At 38.1% G+C, this 11,627-nt stretch overlaps 1 protein-coding gene across 1 annotated transcript in view; it reads left to right on the top strand.

Annotated features, from left to right (window-relative positions):
- The window catches only part of LOC106537190 (glutamic acid-rich protein), a gene marked incomplete at its 3' end in the record, with an annotated part of 50,294 nt that extends 39,069 nt beyond the window's left edge, over positions 1–11,225 (top strand). The window contains 1 exon segment of the mRNA XM_014034571.1: positions 11,073–11,225. Coding sequence (XP_013890025.1) covers positions 11,073–11,225 — 153 coding nt within the window.
- Between the last annotated feature and the right edge of the window lie 402 nt (positions 11,226–11,627).

The following is an 11,627-nucleotide window of genomic DNA, read 5'->3' as shown; positions in this document are numbered from 1 at the left end:
GTGGAGCGTCCCTCCCAGCACTCCCTGACACCAGTTCAACCAGTTGTCAGATACCAGTAAAAGCCTGCAGGCCTGTGGAGATGGTTCCAGGCGGTATCGACTCGTTGAACCGTAAAGATACGAGCACGGGAGTGCAGTTCAAGTTTTTACTGCTGGGTGACAATTTTGGGTGTAAAGTTTGATAATGAACGGAGCAGCGTTTGAAGTTGTGCAGTCCTGTAAGTGGAGGTGATGGAGGCAGTAATGAAAGGAATTCGCGCTGGTCCGACTGGTTCATTGAAAAAGCAAGACGGCGCTTGTCATTCCTTCAAATCCTGCTCCACTGGCTCGGAGCTCCGCTCGCCGAGCTGCCGTGTTTAACACTGTGACACCTCAAGCACACATCTTTTATTTGTTCAATCTGAGCCACTCTTTCTGTCAGAACAAGGGCTGCCTTCGTTTATTTTTATTTTTTTCACAACTTCATGTTTGATACGCAGCCGTGCAGAAAGTCTGTCACCAGAGCAGCCCTGCAGCACAGAACAGGATCAGCACAAGTCAAAGTTGCAGTTCCCTGTGCTGACTTCTGCAAATTTTGTTTTCAGTATTTAACAAACAGTGTTGTGGCTCAGTCTTTCATTTTCATGTCATCTGATCAGTTGTTTGTGTTTTTATCAAGTTATGCATTAGTTTTTAACTGAGTGAGCTCAGTTTGACTGATTCTTCTCATTTTCTTTAGATAACTGGACAAGTGGTGTGAAAATGGGGGGAAAAACAGACGTGGAGCTTTGTTTTGATTTTGTATTTCAGATGATGGAACTTGTGTCGCACTTTGTCCTCATGTTTGCTGTTCATTGATCAAACTGATAACGAGGACGCACTGGTTGGGAATTACACTGGTTGCATAAGCACGTTTGTGTTCTGCTGCAGTTTTTACTTTGGTTCGTGATCAAACTAAAATGAGTAAGAACAAATGGGAATGATTTAATCATGCGCACGCTGTGCACGTAAAATATTTATTACAACATAAATCCCAACTTCGCGTTTTCTGATTTATTGACGCTCGTTTATGTGCATCATTTTTTATTGTTTAAAGTCCACATCCATTTGGTCTGAGGCTCAAATCTGCATGTGTCGGTTTGTGCTGCTCTTTTCTTTTCTTTTTTTAAAGAGGAGGCTAAAAGGGTGAGCGCTGGTGAGTGAGAGTGAGGGAGGAGTTTAGCCTTTTTTGTAAAAGTTCTTGCAGAGCTGCGTCACTTGCAGCAGCACTCCCTGGGAAGCTTGCGAGGAGCCTAAACTTAGTTGTTCTTCTGGGAGCTCTTTAATCACACAACACKGTCCCTCAGAGAAGACTGGCTTTGTGTGTTTTGCTGTCTGTAACTCGCAGGGTGAGTGCATTCACAGATTTTTAACTCAGAGGAATAATTAGCTGCTTTCTTGACTTGTTAAATTTTTTTCATTCTTTGATTTTTTTAAAGAATCTACAGCAAACAGCTTAATGATTTTTAAAAAGGTTTCACTAAAACTGACCTTTTTAGAGCAGGGCTGTTCAACTAAATTGCTCCGGGGGCCATAGTTACTGCCGGTCAACAGCTGAGGGGCCGAACATCCAGCAATTAAAGTTATTATGTAAATAAACCAAGTATTACCTTTGAATTAGTTTATTCTGCTGCATTTAATCATGAAAACAACACACAGAACCCTATAAAAGTAGTGATAATTAAACATTGTCAAAAACAAAAAGAACACATTATGCCTCTTATCATTAGACACAAATAATATTTTGACATTTCTGACTTGCCAAATTTTTAAACCTATTTTATTTTCACTTTCATCATTTTATCTTCAACTGCTTGTTGTTGTTTTGACTGTCTTGAGTGTTTATAGAAATGGTTTTTAGCTTCTAGCCAAGATTCTGACGTTTCTGTAGATACCAAWCATGTCTATGTTTAAYTAAAAGAACTGAGAGTAATTAAAGTAGAAAACCGGGGGTTTGGAATTAAGGGATGAATAAACCAATTGGTGGGCCCAGATTTGGTCACTCGCGGGCCACATCCGGCCCGCGGGCTGCCAATTGAATAGCCCTGTTTTAGAGCCTAAATACAAACAGGTGCACACAGCTGCTGCATTTCGGTTTGTACTCCTTTTTATAAATTATACATAAAGTAGCAGGTGCACCATGTAAAAAAAAAAGGTAAATTTGGGTGATTTTGCATCACACTTCAGTGATTCTCTTGCTCCTGTCCCCTGTGCTGGTGTCAACAGAACCTCTGCGTTCATCAACAGAGTATTTATGAAATGTCCTCCCTRACATTGCCTGTGATCCCAGAGAGTCACACCCATGTGTGGAAACACCGTGTGCCACACAGGCAGGTGTGCCCTTTTTGTTTGTCCTCCAGGCRTTCACACTCTCGCTCAACTCAGCCCACATTTCGCCAGGGGGGAGGATCAGAGGTGGGGACGGGAGGAGGGACGGGTCAGGATGGGCCAACCGTCAGGTGACGCAGCTGTTGTCATGTGAGGAAAAACATCTGGGGCTGTTTGACTAAGAAGCTGAAAGGGTTGATAAACCTGCACACCAACAGTACGTCGGATTGGTCCTGTTTGTTCTTGTTGGGCTTGTTTCCGTGTCACTGGTTTAGGGCCAGCTTTTACCTGATGATGTCTTCTTAAGGCACCCTCGGGGTAGGAGCTGGCTCGTCTCCGATCAGTCAGGGAACTGATGTCGGCTYGCTTACCGGTCATTGGCGAACAGGTGTTTTCACAGGTAACTTGGGTCTGTTTCAGTCCAAGCCAGAAAAATTCAAGCCGTATCTGGTTCCTTCTTTCCAAAATAAAAGAGTTAAAAACACTCAGAGGCTCGAAGCCTCGATTTGGAACCATCGGCAGGTGTGCCAGGTCCCTGGCTGTGAAGTTTTCCCTAGTTAGCTCATGGGATCAGACTTAAAGCCAAACTGGGTTTTCTCCCGAGAGAATCCCAGCTGTCTTCCTCGGTTGGAATTAGGAAGAAGAGTGTGTCGCTCAAAGCCGTCTGGGTTAGTAAAAGAAACGGATGAACTTTGGTTCCGCCTTCAGGCTTAGAGATGAGTCAGAGAAAGAAAGATAAAGATTTGCCAGTGGCGCCAGCCCAAGGTTAAAATTCTGTGGTTGTTCAACAACATAATATGATAACCTCTTTTCAGCTTTCTTCTAATAGACTCTAAGAGAAATCACTGCAAAACCTTTATGATGATTAATTAACATTTCTGTTTTATAATCAGTTCTGAACCTTCTGTTAGTCCAGATAAATGAAAGATTTTCTTAGGAAAAATCCACAATTATATTACTGTGTTCACAGTAAAGTAAAAACAGTGATTTACATAAAAACACAATGAAAACATTGTAATCAGATTCTCTGTGATTTTTTATACCATTATTAATCTTTAAGGCACGATAAAAGAAAAGTGGTTCCACTTTTCCTGTGACAGGCATTATCATGATTTAACAAATGCATAAACATTCTTAGTTAAACAACAAATGAGTCACGAACAGAAGAGATTGTTTTGTCCATCATCTGATTAAGAGAACTGAGGGGTTCTCTTCCACGGTTAGAATGACCTGTCATGGCTTAAATATAGTTCAGTTTGTGACAGAGTTCCTGTCCTCTCGTCAGGCCTATCCGAGGCCTGCTTCGAGGCAGTAAATCTTGTTTCTTCACTTGAGGTGACACCTACACTGGATAGATTTTCATCTTTTCCAAACAATGGTGACATTTTCTAGTTTTGAATTTCTTTGTATGTTAATTTTAAAAGCCAGCTTTGGTTACACATTGTCTTTCTCCAGAGATCTTTTRCTTTCMGTTTTTGCATATTTATTTTAGCTTACCTGTAAAATTAAATGTGTTTCTGAAGAAATTATTGGGTTTTAGGTTACATACTGATTTTAATTACACTACACATGGTATAGTTTTATGATAGAACTGTAATGATTGTTAAATGTGACTGTTTTGTTTAACTTGATGATTCTATATTAATAGATGCATGCCTGGAAACAAATCCAACTGAACTTTTAATTCTTCATTAGGGAAGGTTTTTAATGACTGAGGAGCGTGGCTTCTAGGGGAATAACAGGGACCCCCCACTGATGACGTAATCAAATAGACGGAGCTATGCCCTGAAGCTTTCTGTTAAAACTGAATGAACTTCCGCATTGCAGTCAGAACTCTTGGTGAATCATTAAAAACCAGACTTCAGCAAGAGCYGCTCTTGGTTTTGTATGGTTACTCTTTTTATAATCTTTTCCATGCATTTGCATAAGCACACATTCTGGTAATGAACACGAATAACACTATTTTCCTTTCATTCCTTTAAGCTTTAGCTGTAAAGATGTCRACGAGAGAATCTCAACATGTAACTGCAATAATTTAAGAAGCCGAAGGCAAAAATTTAATTGGAATTGCTATTAGGAATTCCGAATATGTTGTTTCTCTATTTTTTATTTTTTTACCTGAATAAATCCCCTGAAATATTAATTTTTTTTGCTGAGGTTCAAATATGATGGGACAAATTGGGATGATAAATAACAAAACATCATCTTAAACCTTTTTTTTACAACTTGATAAAAGACAATGAATCATGTTCAGAAATTCTAAAGAAAATAAATCACTAATATTTGAAAAAATATTGTAAATTTGTTCTTTTTTTAAAACCTAAAACAAAGCGTTGGTTGTTTGTTGTTTTGTACCTGAGCTATTTCAAAGAATCATGCAGCTTCTATGGAAATAAGTTGTAGGAGGATATGATCAGACTTTTACTTCTTATTTTAAAGTAAAAGGAACAAAAAATATATGCACTTCCGAGAGTCAAAGTCAAAGCACTTAAAAATAAACAGGTATCAGTAAAAACTGATAACTTGTAAAAAGAGGAAGCTGTCAGAGCGTGTCAACCTCTGCATGAGAAAGTTGCTCAAAGTGAGTTACGATCTCACTGAAACCTCGCTTGGTTTCTTCAAAATTGATGCTTTTTTTTCTTTCATTTCTCTGTTATTTTTTTCTAAACTCGACCTTGAACATCAAGTTTTTTGCACACATTTAATTTTTGGTCTATTTAAAACTTATTTGAGCCACAAACTTTCCATGCCTGAAGCCAAACAGTTATATTAAGCACTTGTTTCATGGATTCACTATTTTAGGGACTTTGCTTGTTTTATTGTTGCAGAAATAGAAAGTTTGTCCTGGATTGATGCATTCCCCTCTGTCTGTGTTGAAATCCTAAGATAAACATTTACTTTGATTTTTGAAACTGGGTCTTGTTGCAGACTTCATTTGTAGCAATCTGTGGCCTGACAGGATTGTTTACAAATTGCGCTGAATTCAGACAAACACTGTCGCACAAATCATCACTGTCAGAGTTGGTGAGTTCCGTTTTTGAAAAGTGTGAAGCATATACGTGAAAACAAAGTTTCCGGTCAGTTTTTTAAAATACAGATGTTGATAAATTTCTTAGTACACTTCCACAATGATCAAAGTAAAACCGCTGATATTGTGTGCCTAAAATGCTCCAGTTTTTTCTCGTCAGTAGAAACTCCTCACTGAAACCTTGGGGATCATTAACATCCTGTTTTTTTGTTTTTGTTTTATTTTTCCTAATGGATCCCTCCTCAGTCTTCTTCCATGGAGACCTTTATAGTTCATAGTAAAACCAAGTCCCCTTGACTCTTTTTTTCTGCTGTGACTGTCTGATTCACCTGGAGTCGCATTTCGTCTTGCATCCTCAACCTGGGAATTTGGCCAAAATCCCTTGAACCTTATATTTTTGGCACCTAGCGTTGGGCAAAATCGTATTGCGTGCAATTAATCATCAGAAAAACTTTGATTATTTTTTGGCCCTTGATGATTAATACGATTAACGCTGTCAGTCCACTTGGTGCTCCACACCTCTTCAAATATAAACAACATTTAAAAACAAAAGTTCTGTGATTTATTAATCTTAACTCTGGTTTTATTTGGTTTATCAACACAATTGAAAAACTGATGTATACCCTGAATTCTGTACTTTTGACACAATTTTGAACAGATTTTTGCAGGGAGCAAGTCTTTCCCAGTAGAGTGGTTTTAAATTGGTCATGTGACTAGGATATGAGGGCGTCCAGAGACCCCAGGGAATTAATCGTCATTAATCATTATCGGCTAAATACAACAATTAATCGTGATTATTTTTTTGGCCAATACCTTACTGTGGTCACAGGAACATGACGCTGTTTGTTGGTAGTCTGGTAGCTTTTACCTTTTAACATGATATTTAACTGAGCCACTAAGACAGCGTTCTTCTTTTCGTTTTCTGCTCCTCGTTAAGTTTGATCAACTTAGTGAGACCAAACTTCACAGTGGCTCTTTTGTATGGACTGAATGGCTACTAAGGCTGCTGTAGTTATTCTGTCAAATAAACTGACAGAAAACTTATTTTCAGGAAACAGTTGTGTGTGTCAGTGTCAGGAATCAGTGTAAAAAAACAAAATTAACAAAAAAGCAACTGGTGTGATGACAGCCGCATTACTTTTGCGAATTTGGCATTAACTAGACTGTTTGTTTCAATCTAAAACATGTCTAAATGCAAGAATTAATAGTCTCTAACAGATCTGTCTGTAGTATTTTAGCATGTCTTTGTAAGCAACAAATCATTTATTTTCAGGTTGTTGTTTTTTTTTTTTTGTTTTTTTTTTTGCTCTATCACATGACAAAAACATGCAAATATACATATACCTTTTGTTTCAATGAGCTGTAAGGAAACCAACAARTGTATCTAAGCCTCCACTTGCATTTACTACCTCTCAGCTGGAATGATACTCGACAGCTTTGGATTTCCTGAAACAAAGTCCGGTAACTTCAGGCTCTGGGAAATATGCTTTGCATCTTCAGAAGAGCAGAAACTGGTTCTCGTGAGGCTAAATGTCACCGTGCAGCAACAAGGACAAAAGTCAACAATAATTTTTTTGTTGTTTTTTTAACTTCTTGTTTTGCAGATGTAGTGGTCGGGGTGGAATAAACAGTTCCACCTGTCTCTGACCTTGGTCTCAGAAGTCTGTGAAACCACAGTAATTGATTATAGATTTTTAAGTTTAACTATTTTACTTAACTAAACTTAAAAATCTATAATCAATTACTGTGGTTTCACAGTTAAAGTTCAAGCTGTGATTTACATCAAAGCACAATAAAACATGGTATTATCATTCTTTTTGTGTTTTCTTTTTATACATCGATAAAATTATGAATAAAATTAGATTATTCTGTTTATTATCTGATTAATAAAAAAAATGTCTCTTTACTGTTTAAGAAAACCTGTTATGACTTTAACTTGAACAGAGTTGTGTCTCTCTGAAGGAGGACTTCTGAGACCAAGGTCAAAGACAGGTGGAACTGTTTATTCCACCCCTAGGTGACCACTACACAGCGGAGCATCAATCTTTTTTATTTTATTTTATTTTATTTTATTAGAAAAAGCATAATAACACAGAAGGGACATTTAGGAATATTAACTGAGATGGCGTCTCTTACGCTTTGAGCTCCTCTTCAGCCTCGCCTCTGCTGAGCTTCGGACAGCAGGGATGCTCCCGTCACACGGATGCAGATGGAGAATCTAAGTGTTTCTGCAGGGTGGTGGCCGGCTGCCTGTAATTTACGGTATGCAGTGGTCTGTCACTTACGCCCAGACGGTTTTAATGAGAGGGATGCCTGAATAAGAACGGTACCAGGAGAGAGAGAAAAACGCTCTCACCAAGCGCCGATGTTTTGAGAAAGGAAGCAGAGTTCATGCAAACAGCCTTTTCTCTGATGAGCTGGTTTGAACAGGAACAATCTGATCTTCAGGTTCTTTGACAACAATCAGCAGATTTATGGAGCGTGCAGTAAAAATATTATGTGTTTACATCTTTCTCCTCTGATCTAGAACAGCAGCAGTGATTTAACGGTGTTGAGCRGGTTTACTCTTGAGGGTCTTGAAGGCCTAGCATTTCACCTGCTTAAAGGTTTCACAAAATCCACTTTTTAACTCATTTTGTTGTCATTGCAGTCTTTTGGAGAGCAGTAATTTTGAATTTAGTCTCTCCCAGTGCTGCTTGGATATCTTTATATTCTGTTTGGGCCCCAACTTAATGATTTAAATATGAAAAATAAGGATTTAAAAGCAGGATATGTTTCCTTTAAAAATGATCTTGCATTGAGAGGCTAGTGACTAGCATGGATAAGATAGCATTATCATCTCCAGTGCTAACTCCAGCCTATCCATGCTAGTCGCCAGCCTCTYCAGCGCTAACGCAAATGATTAGTCTCCTTCTCATTTGCCTGTGCTGGCCTCTCAGTAAGCGGTGCCAGCCTATCATTAATCAGGTCAATAGTTGGCTTAGGAATGGATGTAGCAACCTCTGATTGCGCAATAGTCTAAATTTTTGCCCTCATGTTGCACCATAAAAATATAGCTATTCATATTTTTGTGTTTTTTTAATCAGGGGTTCTTGAGATATTTTAACAGTCGCAAAAACAGTAAGGTAGCAGAAGTGTTGTAAATGTGATTTTTTTTAGGATAAATTGCATGTAATGTGCAATTTGCAGAAAATTCTTTCCTTTTATTTGTTTTTTTGTATAATTTAGTTTATATTTCTATAATAACACCCAACTTGTTGCTGGTTGTTTTYCTATAATCTGAGTGGTTGTGAAAGGAAGCCAACCACCTTATCAAGGAAATTTGTAAAGGCAGCCTCATCTATGATTTTAGGGCCATTTTAGAAAGTCACTTCAGCCAAACACAGCGTGGGATCATTTCCAGGCAGATGTTTGTTCCAGTTATTGTCTTTAATTAAAGCCAAACTGTAGAAATAGAAACTGTGACTCTGTGATTCTGTGGTTGAGTCGTGCTCTTTTCGTTTCAGGGTTGGTGAGATAAAGATCGCTTGAGGAAAAATAAATACGGGTCTGTAAGGCAGCATTTTGGCACATACTAACAGTCTTATAGTAAACAAACTGCATCTGGAGAACCACACCATATGGGTGGTAAATATGTATTTTTGGGGGTGCAAATTATTTTTATAATCAGATAATTGGGTGTTTGTTTTTGCAGTTAAATGACTTAAAATGACTTTTGTARCGGTCGCGTTTAGAAATTGAACATTTTAATCGTATCTGCAGATTTGTTCAAAAGAGTTCAGCTCCTTTTCAACATTTCGTTTTCTCCGTTAGGGTGCAGGAGAGCTTTCTGAACCAGTTTGTGCGACTGATGTTCAAACACACTGATAGTTCACATGGTGGGTCTATTTTTAGATGGATGGGGGAAAGACAGTGTGTCAAAAAGTCAACATCTCTTTTGATTTATGATACAAGGTTGCAGAAATGCTTCTTTGTGCATTAGCATCAGTGACTGACAAGCTCCTAACTCACTCTGTGCAGATCATGTTTCATCTGGTAGAAAACAGACTCGGCACAAACATCCACTTTATGTTGAACAAGTAAATTGATTTCTGCTTTTGTTGTGTAAATCAGCATCTTTACTTAAATCACAACCATCTGTTTAAGTGGCCACCTTAAATGGAAACTAATAGACTAACTAATAGCTTTTAAGTGCATACATTCTTTGCTGTGTGACTCCATATAAGGACATTTTCCTTACCAGGCTGCTGGGTTCACGTCTGTGAAGTCTGAGAACGAGTTTACTGTAAACACTGTCCGTCTGTGTCGGTCTCTCTCTTAAATCAGTGCGTTTGCCTCATCTAAAGGCTCGTGTTGTGCCATCTGTGGCCAGCTGGTCGGGTAAAAGTCTCACTGGTGCTGATCATCAGTCCGATCATTAGCTGGATAATCAACATATAGTTTCTCTTCAGCTCCTGTTTTATGGTTGACACTGAAGCAATAACTGCTGCATGTATGAGACGTTTTCATGCTTCTGTGTAATATAATGATGCTGTAGAAAGTAGTTGTTTCTGGAGCTTATTTCAGCTGCGATGTTGCAAAGCTTAAAGGGTAAATGTTTACCAAAACCCTTGCAGTTACTCCACACGTCAAGCTTAAGGCCTGTGGGCCAAATCTGACCCTTGTTAACATTTTATCTCGTCCCGAAGGTACTAATTTAAATATGAAATAGTTTCTTCTTTTTTTGTCACATTCTTCTCATGACAGGTGGTCAACTTTCAAGCCAAAAAAAATGAAATTTGAGTTTTACATTTTGGTGTAGAAAGAGTAATTATCTTTTGCTATATTATTTTTTTCTATTTTAAAGTCAAACAGTTGGAGTTTTGGTGAGAGTTTTAGTTTTGTTTTGTTTTCTTGTGATAAAATGTATCTCTAAGCTATAATAAATGAAAAAGTTGTTGATAAGAGTAAGGCATTAAAAATGACATGTGTCTTGTTGTCTTTATTCCATAGGTAATGTGTGTTTTAAAATAATTTGTTTTATAGAACATTTCTTCAACAAATTTTGACGGAAATTGGCCTTTAGTTTAACCCACACAGCTACAGAAAGAGAAGACCCAGTTTAAAACCTTTCAAACCAGGATTTATTTTTGTTATTGCTGTTATGTGATCTTCTTCATCCTTTTGTTTTTATGTTTTTTTGTTGGGAAGCTCTTTGTGATTTTTGTCTCTGAAAGATATTAAAGTATAATAATACATTTTACAAACTTACTTATCTGTATTTCCTTTTCATTTTAGCTTTGAGTGTTTTGCTTGCATTTTGTGTCACCACGCCCCAGACATGGTTGGTTAAACATACAAAAAAAACAGTCCACATGGCTGCATATTTGCTTTCAAAGTTTGTGAATATATAAATTACATTTCTGAAAACAAAAAATTTATAAACTTTATTAAGGTAGCATTATTTAATAAGTCAGTGAAAGGCAATTGGACACCAAATGTTCTACAATAAAGACGTGCTACGGTGCCTCGTCAGAATTTATCCCAAATAAATTGGCTGTGAGCACTAAGAATACCGAGAAACAAACTTTAATAACGTTGAAACTATCTTTGATCACTTGTATCCTCACTTTTGTGTTTTTGTCTTTAAAAATGAGTTGTTTCTGAATCTTCCTCTGATCCTGCACTCATGGAATCTCTCTGTCTTCTTGTCCTTCAGCTCTCGGCAGCAGCCTGATTTACAAACAGCCCAGCGCCTCCACCGTGCAGGATTGTTTGAATCGAGCGACTGCAGTGACCACTAACAGGACCAGAGGAGGGGTCCATGGCAGAGGACCTGGCAGCAGGCCTCGTCTGCCGTCTAAACCTGAAGGTGCGTGTTCACACATCGCATTGACTGAAACCAAATCATTGTTTCTTTTTTGCTACTGAGTAAAACTTTACAGCTCAATAAATGGTTACTGTTGTGTAAATTGTCCTTGAATCAGTAAACCACGATCAGTGAACCTCCTTTTTTGTTTGGTGTGAGTTAATCATTCTACAAAGATAATAAAAAAGGAGCGACTCCATTCATTTTGCTGCTGTAAATCAAATCCAGAAACAGTTGAAAACCTGAGATCTAATCATCTCAGTTGCTTTCTGCAGACTTTGGCTGCATGTTTGATGTCACCTGCTGACCCTGACAGCTGGGCCACTTGGCAGAGATTTTACTGCCCTCTTCTGTTTGAAGCAGAAGCTGCATATGTTCTGCACATTTATCTGCATACATTTTTTA

The sequence above is a fragment of the Austrofundulus limnaeus genome, unplaced genomic scaffold (genome assembly GCF_001266775.1).
Source record: "Austrofundulus limnaeus strain Quisiro unplaced genomic scaffold, Austrofundulus_limnaeus-1.0 Scaffold7, whole genome shotgun sequence".
NCBI classification, from domain to species: Eukaryota; Metazoa; Chordata; class Actinopteri; order Cyprinodontiformes; family Rivulidae; genus Austrofundulus; species Austrofundulus limnaeus.
This window is presented reverse-complemented; position numbering and strand designations above follow the sequence as displayed.